This window comes from Callithrix jacchus, chromosome 3 (assembly GCF_049354715.1).
Source record: "Callithrix jacchus isolate 240 chromosome 3, calJac240_pri, whole genome shotgun sequence".
In the NCBI taxonomy this organism is placed as follows: domain Eukaryota; kingdom Metazoa; phylum Chordata; class Mammalia; order Primates; family Cebidae; genus Callithrix; species Callithrix jacchus.
In genome coordinates, this window is record NC_133504.1 from 129,513,796 (window position 1) to 129,533,593 (window position 19,798).

The 19,798-nt window shown below is 34.3% G+C and overlaps 1 protein-coding gene across 1 annotated transcript in view; it reads left to right on the forward strand.

The window, feature by feature from the left end:
* Positions 1–19,798, forward strand: part of TMPRSS11D (transmembrane serine protease 11D) — a 57,947-nt gene that overhangs the window by 6,147 nt on the left and 32,002 nt on the right. The window contains exon 2 of the mRNA XM_008993246.6: positions 16,972–17,093. Within this exon, the coding sequence (XP_008991494.2) occupies positions 16,972–17,093 (122 nt within the window). The remainder of the gene's footprint in view (positions 1–16,971; positions 17,094–19,798) is intronic.

A 19,798-nucleotide genomic window follows, 5' to 3' on the forward strand; every position in this document is an offset into this window, starting at 1 on the left:
ATGGGTGGGTATTGGATTCAGTACAGGAATTTGCACTTTTCCAAGTCTTCAAGTAATTATTTTCTTTTTACTTTTTTCTTTGTTTTTTTTGTTTGTTTGTTTGTTTGTTTGTTTAGATGGAGTCTCACTGTGTTGCCCAGGCTGGAGTGCAGGTGTATGATCTTGGCTCACTGCAACCTCCTACTCCCAAGTTCAAGGCATTCCCCTGCCTCAGCCTCCCAACTAGTTGGGACTACAGTCATGCCTGGCTAATTTTTGTATGTTTAGTAGTAATTTTGTATTTTAGTTGGCCAAGCTGGACTCAAACCCCTTACCTCAGACGATTTACCCACGGCCTCCCACAGTGCTGGGATTACAGGCATAAGCCACCATACCTGGCTGTCTTCAAGTAATTCTTATGCACACAAACATTTGAGAACTATTGTTTCAGATGGTAATTGAAACTGACTGAATGAGATCAACCAGAGAGAAAGGAGAACACCCAGGACAGAGCATAGAGCAATACCAGACAGTTAACGTTGAATAGAGGAGAAGAAGCAACTAGCCAAAGATATTTAAAGAGGAGATGGGACAAAAAAGAAAAAGAGTATGGAATCATGGAAATCAACAGAAAAAGAGTGTTTCAACAAAAAGGGACATTCAAGGGTGGGAAAGGCTGCTAAGGGGACTATGTAATATCCTTCTTCAGTAAGACATGAGTACTTTAAGGCAAGGACAATTCTTTGGCCATCTTTAAAAAAGTGTCCTAAGTGCCTGGCAGAATATTATAATAAGTACTCAATAGCTATTAGTTTTTCTAACACTTATTCAATAAGCACTGTAGCTATAGAGCGCTTATCATGTCTCAGGTTGCAAAAAACAATAAAGCTTCAGAAAAAAAGCACAGACAAAAAAGTCAAGAGGTGTAAATGCTGGCCTCTCTGTGGTGCCACATAATCAAACTGAAGATCAGTTTATCTATCTGCATAGTAGGAAAGTTGGAGTGAATATTTTGGAAACTCTCTTTCATTGCTAGCATTCTATGATTCCACAGAATGCTATCAATCTTATAAAATGTTATTATAAGAATATATTATGTTGTACACCTTGAATATATAAAATTATATTTTTCAATTAAATATTTTAAAATAAAAATAAAGTATATATATTGTACTACGTTTTTAAAAATTATATTATTTTTAGCCATCGTTAGGTTCTACATATAGAAAGAGTACCAAATTTACAACTTATTGAACATACACCAGAATCTAAGGACTTTATAAACAGCATCTTATGTAATCTTCACAACCCTCTGAGGCACGTAATTATCTCCATTTTATGAATGAGGAAACTAAGACTCTGAGAGGTTTGTTACTTCCCAGTGATCACATGGGTCTGTCTGATTATAAAACTCATGGTTATCACTATTGTAATATATTACCTTTCTGCATTGCCTGTGTAGTAATTAAAAACACAGGCCTCTGGACAGGACTAGTATTTCATAGTAGTCTTTATATAAAAAGAGAAGAAAGAGAGTAAGCAAGTACATTTGTTCAACAGACAGAAAGACCAGTTTGTTCAGGACACAGAAAGAAATCCCTTTCTTATGTGGCTTTTTGTGCCAGTATTGGATTCCATGGCAAGATTCACAAAGTAGACAGAGCCTGCTTTCCCTCATCTAACTTATCCTTTTACTGCACAGATTCACTTAATAAACAGATCATTGAATACTTTGGGAGACACAGCAGAAAACAAACCACAGTTGGTGCCTGCTTTCATTTTATTTGGTTTACCAAGCACTGACATAAGGCCAAATGCCAGACATTGAGTTGTGGTAACAAATTTTTAATTCATCATACTCATAACAACAAGGAGGTAGGTACTATTGTCACTTCCGTTTTGCAGACAGGGAAATTGAGGAGTTAGGTGGCTTTCTAGGTTCACACAGCAAATAGATGGCAGAAGTGAGATTTGAACCCAATTAGTCCAGTCTCAGGGGCTGTGCTCTCCACTGCTATCTTGTGCTGTCTCTCTCATGGAGCAGTTTATTTGCTGAGACAGGTTGTGGATGATGAGACAGGTAATAAATATATACGCAGACAGATCATCTAAGGGGAATAAAGTGTTTGCAAAGGTTGAGAGCATTTAGGAGTGGTGGGAAGAGCTATCCATGGGCTAGTCATGGAAGGAAGAAGGAGCCTTCTTGTTAAGAAGGGAGGAGGAAGAGAACAGTGTGAAGGTGATGAGGAAACTTGCTGATTCTTCATTCAATGACAAGGAAGAAAACTAAAATCCAAAAGAGGGAATTTGCCTCCTGTCGAGCAGCTTTTTCTGATTACAACAGCTTTTCCCTCTCACCACTCCTTGTACCATGCATACTGCCTCCATGGATAAGAGAATATATGTACAGCATTTTTCATGAGCTCTGAGGAACACATTACATAGCATCAAAAGTATTCATTTCGTAGACCTTGGAACTTTGTTCGTTTCATTATAACACAAAATTATCCTGGGAAAATAAAACTGAGAAGCTCAATTATTTCCTCTGCTTCTGAAGACAATCTAGGCAAGAAGCCAGTAGGATTAAATTCAGAAGGGATTAAATACAAGATGTTGTTTTAAAAAATATATTGATGCAACTAAATATTACTCAAGCACATTTCAAAGAACTAATCTTGGGTTTGGTCCATGATTCACTAAAAGCCACCTTTTTTCTCCGAGAACAATTATGATTTAGTAGATATAGTTATATAGAATGAACCATGATGATTACAAACGAGGCTCTGATTCCAGTATCCACTCCTGTCTACTAAGTGACCCTCAACCAGTTGCTGTGAGAAAATAATTTCAGTAAATTTCTGGATTATGTCATCTGATTTATTTCACCCAATGTATGCTGAAATTTATTTATTTAACCTGTGCATTTAATAAAATATTTCTTTCTTATTTATTCTACTCCATCATTCATGGTGCCTCCCTTCTCATCTCCTCACTCCCATCCCCAAAATGTTTAACATTGTAATCAATGTTATGGTTTAGGTCTATCTATAAAAAATCAAATCAAACATTGGGGGATGCACACATTTGAAGCAAAAAACACTACCATGCACTCCTTTAGCGTGTGATGTGCCAAATTTCTCACCTCTTTGGGACACGTTTTGTAGAGATAATGATAAGTGGAGAATATCTTGACACCTTCTGTTGAGCAATACCAATCAGATCACACTGAGTTGTATATAGGAGCTTCTAAATCCTTCATTCATTTATATTCTACAGAAAGTTAACATGGATCATGTGTTACCTGACAGGGAAACATTCTGAGAAATGCATTGTTAGGCGATTTTGTCCTTGTGCAGACATCACAGAGTATACTTACATATACCTAGATAATATAACCTACTACACACCTAGGCTATGTAGGTGTGTAGTAGGTTATATCACCTACGCATCTACTACTCCTCGGCTACAGACCTGTAGAGCATGTTATTATACTGAATACTGTAGGTAATTGTAACATAGTAGTAAATATTTGTGTATCTATGTATATCTCAACATAAAAAGGTACAGTAAAAATGTATATAACAATCACATGGGACTATGTCATACATGTGATCTGTGATTGACAAAGATACTGTTATATGTTTCATGACTTTAGTTATATGATGGAGTCAGTATATTTTGATGAAATAATAAGTGAAAGCTTTGAACATTTCATAATAATCCCACAGCAAAGAGGATTGCATATGTAGTCGGACTTTAGGAAACAGAAGAATCTATTATGCCTTCAGTACAATCACTCCACTTTGTCTTTGATCTTTTCTAATCTAATTGTATCTTAGACCCTTGCTACACAAAACATAGTCCGTGAACCAATAGAATTGACATCACCTGAGAGATGGTTGGAAATGCAGACTCAGGTCCAACCCAGATTCACTAATTTAAAATTTGCATTTTAATAGGCAATTCACATAGCCACTAAAAATTAAGAAGTACTGGACTAGACAACTGCTGTATGCAGTTACAAGCTTAGTCTCCCAGATTCCCAAAACAGAGGAGAGGTGTACAGCAAGATATTTCCTTGTGTGTTGAAATATGAATAAACATGTTCTCTAACCTAAGTGTGCAATAGATTTCCCCATTCCTCTCCTGCAGAAACACTGAATCCCTTGGCAAGTTAGAACTCACAGAGCAGCATATTCCTGAGATCTGGGAACACTGTGCTCCTCAAACTGCTAGGCATTTCAGAAATAAATGTTTCTGTGCTTCAGTCGTTTGGGAAACAGTGCTGTTTCATCAGTTCAGGCTACAAAAGGAAAAGAAGAAATAGAATCATGAATGTGCAAAGAGCAATTGGCTTTTTGTCATTTGGCATCTTGAGGATAAACATGAATTTTTCTCTAGGCTTTTCAGTCCTTTTTCTACTCTGACACAGTTGATGAAAATGTGTGACACATCTCCATGGTCCAACCAGGTTTAAAGCAATTTCCAATGCACTATTTGTAATTCCACCCAGAAAATAAGAAGATGCAAGTGAGTGGGAGGAACATTATCCTAGAATTAAGTACTTGAAATTGTATAAGAAGTAAATCATTTCAAAACTCGATGTGTTTTAACCATTATGTGTAACAAATTGCTTGACATCAATAGTAACACACTCCTGTATTCCAGTATCTCAGTAACAACTGCTGTCTAGGAAATAGCACTGAAAAACCTGAACTGAATGGGCTATTGAGTCTTTTTCTTTTCTGGAAGTTTAAGTCCACCATCATTGTCAATTACTCACAGGAAACTTGGTAATTTTGTTATTCCAGTAAGTTAACAATCATTAAAAGGTAAATTTAATTTTAACCACTTTATTGAAATAAAATTACAAACCAGAAAGTTCACCTGTTCAAGGTGCACAATTCAAAGATAGCTACTCTATGTATAGAGATGTGCAACCACAACCAAAATTTAATTTAAAAATATTTTCATCATCACAAAAGATATTCAGGTGCAAATGATATTCAAGTACTCATTTCCCCAAGAGCATTTTTACAATAAAATTTCACATATTTAAACTGTCATGAGTATTTCTTTATAATTTGCAGTAGCTGGCAAAATCATGTCATGCCAATAAAGGTTAGAAAACATTTTTAGTTAAAAATAAAAGGGGAAGAAAGGAAAGAAAATGAAAAGAATTAATGAAGGAAGGAAGAAAACCTATCTATTTGGAAACTAAATCCAGATAGGAAAAATATTATTTTTGGCCATTTTGGGGGGAAATAGGCAAGGAAACAAGCAAGTCTTTAACTAAGTAGGTTTTTTTGTTTTGAAACTAGTATGGGCTTCATGGCTCTGTAAATGACTACACTTTCTAGAACTCAGAAAAAAATATTAACATTAAACAGCAGTGCCCTCTACAGTACATACTGGACTATCCCTAACTAACATTAATCAGTAAGGAGACAGCTAACTTGTCAGGGCTGTCTCTGTTATGGTTCTTGGTAACAGGTTGCCAACACTCAGTACATGTCCCTAAACACCAGCAGAGTCAATGAAATATTGTGCCCATCACTTTGCAAATCTGGTGACTTCAAGAGAAAGGTACTTAAAATCTTAGCATCATCAAATTCCAGAAAAAAATTTCCATTGTTTCTGTTGTTTTCAAACAATTTAGGCAGACTTGCCTTTGTACATGGTTCCACCCCTACCATAATACCATCATGCTCATTTGCAGACAGAAAAGCCTTCATAATCGGAAATTATCCACACTTTTGGCAGATCTAAAATGCCAGAAAAGATTACTTTCCTTACCAAAGTAAGTGTATATTACATGTAAGAGAGCAGTGGCCAGAATATGTCTTTAAGTCTTCAACTGATTCTTCACAAAAATGGCAAGTAGTCTTCAGACATCTATTGATAATTATGCAAGACTGACTCTATTATTAAATATGGGGATATATGCTGAGTGAAAGAAAACCTGGAAGACTTTACTGACTTGTGTCAGCAGCATTCTTGAAACCCTACTCAGCAGTCTACATCATCCTCCTAGCCAGGCCATTGCTTGAGGAAGATGAGGTATGAGAATGACAATACAGTATGCCATCTCCTTCCTCAGTTTAAAATAAGATATGTATCATATGAGGATCAGAACACCATCTGAAATTTCTTGCCTTGCAAATTATGAATGCAGAGCTGTATCAGAGCTCTGACTTGAAAGGGAAACACTTCAGGTTTCTTTAAATACGTCTTCTGCAGTCAAGAAGTTATTTTCCTGAAAAGGCTACAAAATCAGCCTGCCTTATGAATAAAGACTCTTGGCTTTAGTATAAGCCACATTCTTTTATAGACCCTTCAGTACTGAATCAATTTCTGCTCTTAGCCAATGCCTTTCTAGGAACAGTTCTTGAATGTATTAAATATACAGAAGCCAGAGTAATGAGATAACTGTCTTTTAAAATAAAGGCATTATTAATGAGTTGGTAGGAAGGAAGAAAAGAAGGAAAATAAAAATCCTCACCTTTATGGAGCTTCTTAACTGGTGGAGGGAGATAGATAACAAACAAAATAAGTAAATTGTAGGGCATATTGGAAAGTTATAAGTGTACTATAAAATAATAAAGCAAATACTAAAGCAGAGAGAGAAGGTGCAATTTTTAATAGGGTAGTTAGCAAGGTCTCACTAAGAAGATGTCAATTGAGCAGACATCCAGGAGGCGAGGGAGCAAGCCTTGTGAAAACCTTAGGTAAGTGTGTTCCAGGCAGAGGAAAGAGCAAGCACAAAGTCCCAGAGGTAGAGAGAGCCTATTGTGCTTGAGGAGCAGCAGAGAGGCCAGGATGTCTGGAGCAGGATATGGAAGTAGAGTGAAGTAAAAGATAAAATTAGAGACTTAAGGAGATATTGAACCATATTAGAAATTCCTGGAAGAAATGTCTTGATGCAGCACCAATAAATTAAGAGGCAAAATATTACAAGATAAATATCCACAGCTGTTCGGGATGTCTAAGAAACATGTTCACTATGACAGTTTTATTGTAAATATTCTAGAAAATCTTAAAATATGTAAAGATGAAGTTGCCACACACAAGAAAAGCATATGACACTCAGCATGAGTCCTTAGTGGGTGATTAGTGTAGCACCATGGGTAGTGTAGTTTGTGCCAAGACCATTTTTTAAATTAGAGATTTCCTTGCATTTTTGGTGGGGGAGGATGCTTGCTTTAAAAAGTAGCACAAATTTGCAAAATAGCAAATAAGAATAAGGGTTTAGCCTATATCTGTGAACTAATAGGAAAAATCTATATGAAATTAGACCTTTGACCTTGGTCTCCTTATACCGTGCCCTAAGTACCTAAAATAACCAGCTACTGATTGATGGCTTAATGCAGTAGGTGTGATCCTTCTATCAAATTTTTAAATAACCACACACCCATTCACCCAGCATGAGTAATGATTTATGTTGTTTTCATCATTACCAAGAATTAGCATAGGCTAGTAATTAGCATAGGCTGGTAAATGAAGTTCACACATAATTTCATATTTCTTTCTCTTCTATTTGTGAGCCAGAGTAAAGTTTCATTTTCCCTGGGTCATAAATCATTCACTGTGTTTTTAGTCTCATATGTAAAATGATTTCACTTAGGGCAATTGTATGATCATATGATTATAAATATTAATTGATAGCTACCTAAATTATATACATGTAATATTGCATATATAAGTTACATATATTATTATAAATTATATAATATATATGTAATCATAACTAACAATTGTTTTCTCTTATTACTAGATACCTAAGGCTATAGTAATGGGAAATTCTTTATTATATCAAATTCATGTGTGTCTATATATATGCCTAAAGATTCATATTGTAGGTCTGTATTTTTTAATCCAAAGGTAGAAAAATGCGTGATTTCTCATACTGTTTTTCAGAGCTTCAAATACTACCTCTAAGATAATGAATTCATAAAGAACACTTCCAGTTCCAAGACCTTTGCTCAGCCCAGACCCATCTTAGCAGCTGACTGCTGGGAATTAACACAAAAATACGAACAGTTACTAAAGTAAAAATTATTATTAGAACGTCTCCATAAAGTTGTCTAGTCATGTGACTAGTATAACTAACTCCCCAGTCACACAAGATCAATCTTCAAAGTTTCATCTTGGACTTCTACTCTTGCCCCTGCACTGAATTCTTCACCAGGGAATGGTCCTAATTTGTCATCTTCCATATTTCCCTCAACCATTTCTTTTCCATCCACACAGCCCCTACACGGCCCTTGGCACTTCATATCCCATTAATGGACTAATAAGTTTGTCTTGCAGCCCAACCAGGCCACCAGATTAACCTTTCTAAAACACTGCTGTTTTTCTATAACTCCTCATTTTAAAAAGCTCAGGGATACTCTAAAGCCAAGAAAGAGTCCAAACCCGTTACTCATAAAGTCTTCCATAATCTTGACCAGCCTTATTTTTCTAGATTATTTTCCACCTGCTTGCATATAAGAACAACACTGGGCCAATTACTGTTTGCCAAACAAACTTTGCACTTCGACTGATTACATTTTCTCCTCCTTCCTCTGATTGAAGGATTTTTTTGATAGTTCTAAGGGGTGGAAGTGCAGTTTTGTTACATAAATGTATTGCATTAAAGCCTGGACTTTTAGTGTAGCCATCACCTGAATAGGGTACACTGTACACGTTAAGTAATTTATCTCCCTCATTCCCCTCCCAGCCTTCCACATCTCCATTAGTCTACTCATTCTATCCATGTGTATGCATTATTTAGCTCCTGTGTGTAACTGAGAACATGCCATATTTGACTTTTTGTTCCTGAGTTGTTTCGCTTAAGACAATAGCCTACAGTTCCATCCATATTGCTGTAAAAGACATGATTTTTTTCCTTTTATAGTTGAGTAGCATTTTGCTATATATATATATGCACACATACATATATATATATACATACACATATATACATACATATATACCACATTTTCTCTATCTAGTCATCTGTTGATAGGTTTAATCCATATCTACAATAAACATATGAGTACAGGTATCTTTTGTGATATAATTTATTTTCTTTTGGGTAGATACCCAATAGTTGGATTACTGGATGAAATGGTAGTTCTATTTTTAATTATTTCAGAAGTCTCCACATTGTTTTTCATAGAGGTTATACTAATTTATTTTCCACCATAAGTGTGTAAGTGTTCCCTTTTCTCTGAATCCTCACCAACATCTGTTATATTTTGACCTTCTAATAATAACCATTCTGATTGGTGTAATGGGATATCTCATTGTGGTTCTAATTTACATTTTTCTGACTATTAGTGTTATTGAGAACTTTTTTATTTGTTTTTGACCATTTGTATGTCTTCTTTTGAGAAATGTCTATTCATTTCTTTAGTCCACTCTTTAATGGGGTTATTGTGTTTTTTTGCTGTTGTCATTATTTGAGTTTCTTATAGATTCTAGACATTAGTCTTTTGTAAGATGCATAGCTTGCAAATATTTTCTCCCATTTTTCAGGTTGTCTGTTCACTCTATTGATTATTTCTTTTGCTGTGCAAAGATTTTTAGCTTAAGTAAGTATCATTTGTTTACTTTTGTTTTGTTGTATTTGCTTTTGAGAACTTAGTCATAAATTCTTTGCTTAGGTTAATGTCCAGAAGTTTTCCCTACATTTTCTTCTAGCATTTTCATGGTTTCAGATCTTAAATTTACATCTTTAATTCATCTTGACTTGATTTTTGTATACGGTGAGAGACGGAGGTCCAATATTATTCTTTGACATACAGCGATCCAATTTTACCACCACCATTTATTAAATAGTATGTCCTTTCCCCAGTGTGTGTTTTTGTAAATTTTGTCAAAGATCAGTTGGCTGTAGGTATGTGGCTTTATTCTTGGGTTCTCTATTCTGTTCCATTGATCTATATGTCTATTTTCATACAGGCACTATCCTCTTTTGGTTACTATAGCTTTGCAGTATAATTTGAAGTCAGATCATGTGATATCTCCAGCTTTGCTCTTTTCCTTAGAATTTCTTTGGCAAAAATGTTGATTTTTTGTTGTTGTTGTTTTATATGAATTTTAGGATTTTTTTCTAATTCTGTAAAAAATAACATTGGTATTTTGATAGGTATTTCACTGAATGTGTAGATCGCTTTGAGCATTATGGTCATTTTAATGACATTGGATTTTCCAATGCATGAGCATAGGGTGGTTTTCCATTTGTTTGTATAATCTCCAATTCTTTTATTAGTGTTTGGTAGTTTTCCTTGTAGAGATCTTTTACCTTCTTGGTTAAATATATTCCTAGGTATTTTATTTTTTAACCTATTGTAAATAGGATTGGCTTCTTGATTTGGTTCTCCACTTGGTAATTATTGATATATAAAAATGCTACTGATTTTAGTACATTGATTTTATATCCTGAGACATTCCTGAATTCATTTATCAAATCTAAGAGTCTTTTGGAGTAGTTTAAGGATTTTCTAGGTATAGATCATATTGTCAGCAAACAGAGGTAATTTGACTTCCTCTTTTCCAAGTTGGATGTCTTTTACTTTTTTCTCTCGCCTGATAGCTCCTCTATGGCTTCATATAATGTGTTTAATAGAAGTGATGAAAGTGATTCTTGCCTTGTTTCAATTCTTTGGTGGAATGCTTTCAACATTTCCCTGTACAGTATGATGTTATCTGTGGGTTTGTCATATATGCCTTTTATCATTTTGAGGTATGCTCCCTGTATGCCTGGTTTGTGAGGGTGTTTATCATGAAGGGATGCTAAATTTTATCAAATAGTTTTTCTGTATCTATTGAGATGATAATATGGTTTTTAATTCTGTTTATATGGTGAATAACATTTATCAATTCGTATATGTTGAATCATACTTGTATCCCTGGAATAAAACTCAGTTGACCACGGCGTGTTATCATTTTGATGGATTCAGTTTTCTATTATTTTGTTGAAGAGCTTTATACAATGTTCATCAGGGATATTGGCCTACTTTTTTCCCTTTGTGTGTGTGTGTGTCCTTGCCTTGTTTTGGTATCTGGGTAACACTGGTGTCATAGAACGAGTTAGGAAAGATTCCCTCCTCCTCAATATTTTGGAACAATTTCATTAGAATTGGTATCAGTTTTTCTTTATACATCTGGTGGAATTTGGCTATGAATGCATCTGGTCCTGGGATTTTTGTTGTTGTTGTTGTTGTTGTTGAAATGTACTTTTTTCTTATTAAATTGTTTTACTCATTATTGGTCTGTTCAGGATTTCTATTTTTGGAATAGACCAAAATAATCTATTATTTTGGTTAATCTGTAGATTAAACCTGGGAGATTTCTACCTGGTTATATGTTTTCAGGATTTATTGATTTCCTCTAGGTTTTCTAGTTTGTGAGCATAGAGTTGTTTATAGTAGTGCTTAACAGTCTTTGTATTTCCCTGGTAGAATTGGTCTTCTTTTTCATTTCTGATTTTATTTGAATCTGCTTTTTTTTTTTTTTTTTCTTGGCTAGCCTAGCTAGCAGTCTATCAATTTTCTTCATATTTTCAAGTACCCAACTTTTTCTTTCATTGGTCCTTTGCAACTTTTTGGTCTAAATTTTATTTAGTTCTGCTCCAATCATTGTTATTTCTTTTCTTCTGCTAGTTTTGAGTTCAATCTGTTCTTGCTTTTCTAGTTCCTTAACATGCATTATTAGGTTGTTAATATGTGACCTTTTAATTTTTTTGACACTGACATTTAATGCTATAAAATTCCCTCTTAGCACCGTTTTTGCTATATTTTAGAGGATTTGGTATGTTTTGTCCCCATTTTCATCCCCCCATTTCAGATTTTTAAAATAATTTCCTCTTAATTTTATTATTGACCCAAAGATCATTCAGGAGCATGATTTTTTTGTTTTTTGTTTTTTCCGTATATTTGTATAGTTTTAAGAGTTCCTCCTGGTATTGATTTCTGGTTTTAGTCCATTGTAATTTGAGAAGATACTTGATATGATTTTGATTCTTAAACATTTCTTGAGACTTATTTTGTGGCCTAACATATGATCTATCTTGGAGAATGTTTTGTGTACCGATGAAGATGTATATTCTGTGATAGCTGGACAGAATTTTCTATAAATGTCTGTTAAGTGCATTTAGTCTAAGTCCAGTTTAAGTCCAGTGTTTCTTTGTTGATTTTCTGTATTGATGATGTGTCTAGTACTGTCAATGGGGGTGTTGAAGTTCTCCATCATTATTGTATTCCTGTCTATCTCTTTTCTTATATATAGTAATATTTGTTTTATGAATATGGGTGCTCTGGTGTTGAATAGGTATATATTTAGGATTGTTATTTCTTCTTGTTGAGTTGACTCTGTTATCATTATATAATAATTTTCTTTGGCTTTTTTTTTTTTAACTGTTGTTGATTTAAAGCCTGTTTTTTCTGATATAAATATACCTACTTCTACTCTCTTTTGGTTTTTATTTGTGTGGAATGCATTTTTCTATACCTTTGCCTTTAGTCTATATGTGTCTTTATCAGTAAGGTAAGTTTTTTGTAAGTAGCATATAGTTGGAGTTCTGTCATGCAGCCATTAGATTTCTTTCTCTTTATCATTTCTGTAATTGTTGTATAAGCTGCATGGTTTGGTGGAGTTCTGTTGTGTTGCCATTTTATGTCTTTCTCTTTCTCATTTGTGTAATTGTTTTATAAGACATGTGAGTTTTATATTTTCATTTGTTTTTATGATAGTTGAGTAATGACCTTTCATTCCCATGTTAAGAATTCCTTTGAGCATTTCTTGCAGAGCCAGTCTAGAGAATTAAGAAATTAGTTACTACAGAAGAGTAGGAAACTAGTATTGACTCTTCTACTCCAAAAGTACCTCAATGGAGGTAGGTGTTGACACATTCCTCTTCTTTACTATAAAGTTATCTGTGTGATAAGAATGATCTAAAGCAAGATAAAAATTGTGGAGAAAAGGTGAAATCGGTAAATTGGTAAACAGGTAAAACTGAATATTTTAAAGAAACACAGTTTTTTCTCTTGATAGTGTAAGTTAAAATATAAAGAGTAATAAATAAACTAATTAAAATTTATTTTTCTCAAAAGTTTTTTATGGTTATTTAGCCCTTTGTAGTTTATACAGCATGCATGTCATCTGCTCTAATTCTCACAAAATATACTGTACAATAACTGTTGTTATCATCAACATGTCACCAAAGACTAAGATTCCACAATATTAAAAGGACTCATCCAAGCTCACACAACAGTTACTGGCAGAAAAATCTTCAGTTCTAGAGATCTTGCTGTTATACTTCAGTTTCTTCTACAATAATATCTTAAATTTCAGTGATCTTTAGTTTGCACATCACTGGCATATACATTGTTTTATTTGATTTTTAAAAATCAAATTATGAGGAAGGTATTGTCTTTACCATTTAAAAATATTTTTCGAAACCTGAAGCTTAAAATAGTTATGATTAATTGAGATCACATAGCTTATACTTGACAGGAGTACTTGAATCCACATCTCCTGTCTCTAGTCCAGCTCCTTTTTCACATCCCCTTAGAAGTGCTTTATGATGTAGGAATTAAACACTGTGCTTAGAAGTTTAAAATTAATTAAAGAAACCTTTTATATCTCAGGTTCTTCATTTGAAAGACATGGCTGATATTATAACAAAGGAAACTTAAAAAATGATTATGTCTTAGTTGGAAAAAATGTCTTGTAGAAAAATCGTTTAACAAAACCCTGGGCATATCATCAATGGCAGAAAAAAATACCAAGTTCAGCTTTGAACTTTCCTATTTAAGGTGGTTGTAAAGCATCTATAACACTTTCAATTAGTACTTGGAAATGATGATGTGGAGCTCAAAGAGAGAGGTCTGGACTGAAGATATATCTTAAGAAATATTATTAATAGATGTTGATTCCTTTGCTTCCCCCAGGTGAGGTCAGGAGAGACATGAAACCCAAAGCTGTTCCTTTCCCTGGAGTGTGAAGTAAAATACTCAAGAAAGTGTATGTGAGCAGAAGTTCATGTCTCTTTATTCAAATCTACCTAGTTTCTGTTTCCAGCTCTGTCACTCCTGAATAAACAAAAGTTATTCACTCTCTGAGCCTCAGTTTCCCTATATTTAAAATGCCATCATAACACAGAATTTACAAGGCTATGAAAAACTTGTGAAGATTGACAATGTACATGTGCAATGCCTGACAGATAAGCTATCACAATAAAAGTATAAAAAGATAAATTTTCCATTCTCATGCAATTTTTTCAAGTCAATAAAATAGAGAAAGAGAGGGAAACTGGTTAAATTGGTCACAACTGAATATTTGCTTTGCTGTTTAAATGCAAGCACTAAAAATCTCACTGACCAGGATGCTGCTTTAAAAGCAAAATATTTTCTTGCACAGATTTCCACTGCATTATGAATTAAAAAATCACTGTTCACAAACACATTCAGAGTAAATATTATGCACAATTTTGTTTGTGTTAGCAGCAATGTACAGAGGTTCAACTATAAGTTGCACTGCTAACAAGAGAGCAGCTATCTCTTCAGTTGTTTCTACAGGGTGGAACAATTCCTTCTTAGGTAATTAATTATGGCTTGTAGGATTAAGGTAATTTGGGCTCACACCCTTTCTATGTTGAGTCATATGTCTCATAGTGCTTTTCAGTTATTGAGTTCAAGATGGTTATCATGAACTAAAAGCAAAATTGGCTGTAACGTCATTCCCATGGGAGGCTCATTCAAGTTAATGCATAAGTAGTCTCTAGCCTTTTGATTTTATTTTTGGGGGATTTTAGCCTTCAACTTAATCCTTGTTTACAGTTCTTCTAACTCCACACTTACAGATCCTGACATATCAGTTTATCTCTGAAACATAATCAGTCCCTAATTGTTGCAGAAAGGAACAATTTGAGATTTATTTAGCCTTTGGGGTTACATTTGCCTCCAACTCTGTGTCTCTTTGACTCTTTCACTACTCAGCAGCCATTAATAACTATTGAAATCACAAATACCAAACATTATGCATTTGTGACTACATGTAACAGGCACAATAACCCCATAAGGTAACAAGTGGGTAAACTGAAACTCAAATAGTAAATGTCAAACTGACAATTTTCTCCAACTATTGCTGAATACTGGACTCTCAACCCATGTCAGTGAAAGTCACTTTTCACTAGTGTAGCAAAATGAACAAATAAGACAAATGTAGCAAAAAGGCATCATAAAATTACAGCATTTAAAAAATTATTCTGAGGTTATTTTCTTCCCATGTTATATATTTAAATTCTTTTTTTTTTTTTTTTTTTTTTTTTTTTGAGACGGAGTTTCGTTCTTGTTACCCAGGCTGGAGTGCAATGGCGCGATTTCGGCTCACCGCAACCTCCGCCTCCTGGGTTCAGGCAATTCTCCTGCCTCAGTCTCCTGAGTAGCTGGGATTACAGGCACACGCCACCATGCCCAGCTAATTTTTTTATATTTTTAGTAGAGTCGGGGTTTCACCATGTTGACCAGGATGGCCTCAATCTCTTGACCTTGTGATCCACCCGCCTCGGCCTCCCAAAGTGCTGGGATTACAGGCTTGAGCCACTGCGCCCGGCCTAAATCCTTTTTTTTTTTAAGTGAACAGGGTCAATTTTTATAAAGTGTCCTATGTTTATCCAACAAAATGGAAAATTGGCAAATCTATTTCTGCTTCCAACAATCTTCTGAAACGTTACTAGTTCCAGTAACGTAGCATATAATATGCAGGTGCCGCAAAGCAAAATATCAAGAGATGCCCTTTTATAGGCCTGTGAGTTGGGTAAATCCCAAACGATACCAAGCAACACTGCAGTGAAATGTACCTCACAGCACAGACCCTCAGAATATTCCCTTCTCACTTATACCAGAATGTTAGCAAAACAAAATAGAAAAATAGAAAAATTAGAATATGCCTAATTATAACTGCTTCTCAGCTCTACTAAGGCTTTTAAATCTGAAGCATGTCAAGAATTAACACAGGCAATAAATATTTATAAATACCATAAATATTTACAAAACACCTATATAACCCAAGCATTCTACAAAGTGTTAAACACTTTGCCCATGTTAAACATAGGCATGAAAATTATGTTTACCTTTAAGGTGTTCACAGCCAAGTGGATAACCTATTGAACTAGAAGAATATACTTTATAACACATAACATGACCCCACTTAATCTTCAAAACAGCCTTTTGAGGTAGGTATTATTATTGCTATTTTTCAGATAAAGAAAATCTCAGATAAATGACAATATGACCTCCAAGCAAACAAGGGGTAAAACTGGAATTCACACCCAGCTCCTCTGGTGATTTCCCCAGTGTGAGTTTGTGTGACTTTGTATTAGTACAAATTCATGGGTAAAATATGGTAAATCACATAAATCATTGGCTGTTGGAGCAGTTCTAATTCATTTCAGGTGCTTGCTATTCTCCCTGATCCTAGTTCTCTGCCTCTGCCAATTTTCAATAATATGGGGAATCTGGTCATGAGAAATGCTACTGTTCTGACACCCCTTACCACCCCACCCCTGCTTCTTTATCTTCCTCCACACTTCTTCTCACCCAAATGATCTCTCTTCAGTACAACCTTGGGGATGGTGCCCAAGCAAAGAAGGTTCCTACAGTAGTGTCCAGCATAGTATTTTGGAAGGCATTGCAGTAGAACAGAGAATGATTTGTTGTTATCCTCGAAAACTATCAGAAGGGAAAGCAATTCCAAACCGTAAGTCAGCTTTCCTTATTTTTCCATCAGACTACTTGAATGTCAATCATTTCGTGCTGAAGAAAAAAAAAAAAACTTGAAAGAAAAACCACAAAGGACAACCCTGTTAAATTCAGTTTCATTTCTAGGAAGATGTTTCTATGGCTAGAACCGTGTGCAATATAAGAGATCGAGAAAGAAGAAAATCATGAGCACTAAAATGATGGGTGAAATGAATGACCTTTTTTGATCTCTTTCTCTTGCAAGGCCAGTACGGGTACCGTCGACTTCAAGATTTCTGAATCCGTACGTGGTCTGTTTCATTGTTGTCGCAGGGGTAGTGATCCTTGCAGTGACCATAGCTCTACTCGTTTACTTTTTAGCTTTTGGTAAGTACTAGAACATTATTACTCTTCAGATTTAATAACTACATACGATATCAGATTTCATTTGGCATTATTTCATTTATTACTGCTTTTATTACTTAATATATGTGATTATATATCTTACTTGTAATTCCTCCCTAAATATAATTCATGTCTGTATTTTTCCTCAATCAGTATTTTTTCTCTTTCCTATTTTGGCCATTTTTAGTGCCCCAAACATACTTTTTGAGTAAACCAAATGTCGTTACTCAGAAAAGAATTATTCTATCCAAAGGAAAAAAAAACTCTCAATAATTTTCTGATTCTAAAATTTAGTCATTTTGTTTTTCATTAATACTATTTATTTGTAAATTTGGATGTTCCTAAGTATTTGTCCATTCTTATGAACAAATAATGCTCTGTCTTCTGAAACAGTGTCTTATAAGCCTAACTGATATGATGGTCAGGAGATAAAATTTCAGTTGAGAAGTAAAAAGGAGTAAAGTCAAACTTTTTAAAACATTATGTTCTTTAGTTGTCTCTTTTATTTTGTTTAATTTTTATTACTATATCACTAAAAAATCGACAATATGGACAAGAAAAAAGCATACAAAGAATACATATACCATGCTCATTCATAAACCATTTTTCTTAAAAATCTCTGTGAAGGCTCTTTCAGATGCTTTACCATAGATATGTAAAATGTGTCGAGTTTTACTAAATAATATCATACATTAGAATCTTTTCTTCACTTAAAATTCACTTTGAGGTTATTTTTATTTCAAACATAATTCCATTAAATCACTTAAATTATGTGTATGGCGTGTACATGGGTATGTGTGAATGCGAAGAGAAAAAAAGATAGAACATACCTTGTAGTACGTCCAATTGTAAACAGGCAAAAATTCTTAACTATGCAAAGGTTGAAATACTTCCAATGGTGCACTAAAATTACCAACATTAGAAATACCAATAATGATATACAATTATTTCAGCCAATCAAATGTAAAGGTTGTGGCTAAATTTTGCTTTTGACTGCATTTTGCTATCAAATCACCTGAATTCACCTATCCCTCATGTGAACTACAGAAGTAGAAAAAAAAAGACATGGAGTTTCAGATTAAATTAATGAATTTTTACTTTTAGTTTAATTAATTCCCATTTGCCTATTTTTGTTTTTGTTGTCTGTACTTTTCAGGTCATAGCCATAAGTCATTTCCTCAGACTAAAGACATGAAGTGTTTCCTCTTATGTTTTTTTCTAATAGTTCTCATAGTTTTATATCTTGCATTGAAGAATTTAATTATATTGTGTTGATTTTTGTATATAGTGAGAGATGAGGGTCCAATTTCATTCTTCTGCAAATGGATATCCAATTTTCCTATTACTATTTATTGAAGAGACTGTGATTTCCCCATTGTATGTTTTTAACACCTTTGTTAAAACTCAGTTGGCTGTATATAAATTTCCTTCTTTGGCTCTCTATTCTATTTTATTGGTCTATGTGTCTGTTTTTATACCAACACCACGCTATTTTGCTTACTATAGCCTTAGAGTATAGTTTGATGTCAGGTAGTGTGATTTCTCCATATTCGTTCTTTCTTATCAGGTTTGATTTGACTATTTGGGCTTTTTTGTTTGTTTCATACAAGTTTTAGGATGTTTTTTTTTCTATTTCTGTGAAAAATGATGTTGGTATTTTGATAGGGATTGCATTGAATCTATAGATTGCTTTGAAGAGTATAATCATTTAAATGATATCAATCCTTTCAAGCCATGAGCAAGGAATATCTTTCCATTTGTGTCCTCTTCCATTTCTTTTATAAGTGTTTTGTAGTTTTCCTTGTAGAAGATGGAATTGCCTTCTTGATTTGTTTCTTAGCTACTTCATCGTTGATGTATAGAAATGCTACAGACTTTTGTAGGTTGACTTTGTATCCTGCAACTTTATTGAAATTGTATATCAGATTTAAGAGTTTTTTGATGGAGTCTTTAGGTTTTTCTGAGTATAAAATTATATAATCTGCAAAAAGAAACATTCTGAATATGTAATTTCTTTTCCAGTCTGAATGCCTTTTTATTTCTCTCTCTCATCTGATTGCTCTGGTTAGGACTTCCAGTACTATGTTGAATAAGGGATGAAAGTGGGCATCCTTGTCTTGTGTCAGTTCTTAGAGGAAGAAGAACTTTCAGCTTTTCCCCATTTGGTAAAATGTTAGCTGTGGGTTGGTCAGCCTTTATGTTGTTGAGGTATGTCTCTTCTATGCCTAGTTTTTTGAGAGTTTTTGTCATGATGGGATATTAAATCTATTGAACATCTGTTGAGATGATCATATGTTTTTTGTCTTCATTCTGTTGATGTGATGTATTATGTTTATTGATTTGCATATGTTGAACCATTCTTGTATCTCTGAGATAAATCCCAGTTGGCTGTGGTATTTTATCTTTTTGATATGCTGTTGGATTCAGTTTGATAGTATTTAGTTGAGGATTTTTGCCACTGTGTTTATCAGTAATATTGACCTGTAGTTTTTTTGTTTGTTTTGTTTTGGTTTGGTTTGTTTTTTTGTTTTTTTCCAAGATGGAGTCTTGCTCTGTTACCCAGGCTGGCATGCAGTGGCACAATCTCGGCTCACTGCAAGCTCTGCCTCCTGGGTTCAAGCAATTCTTCTGTCTCAGCCTCTGAGTAGCTGGGATTACAGGCGCCCACCACCACACCTGACTAATTT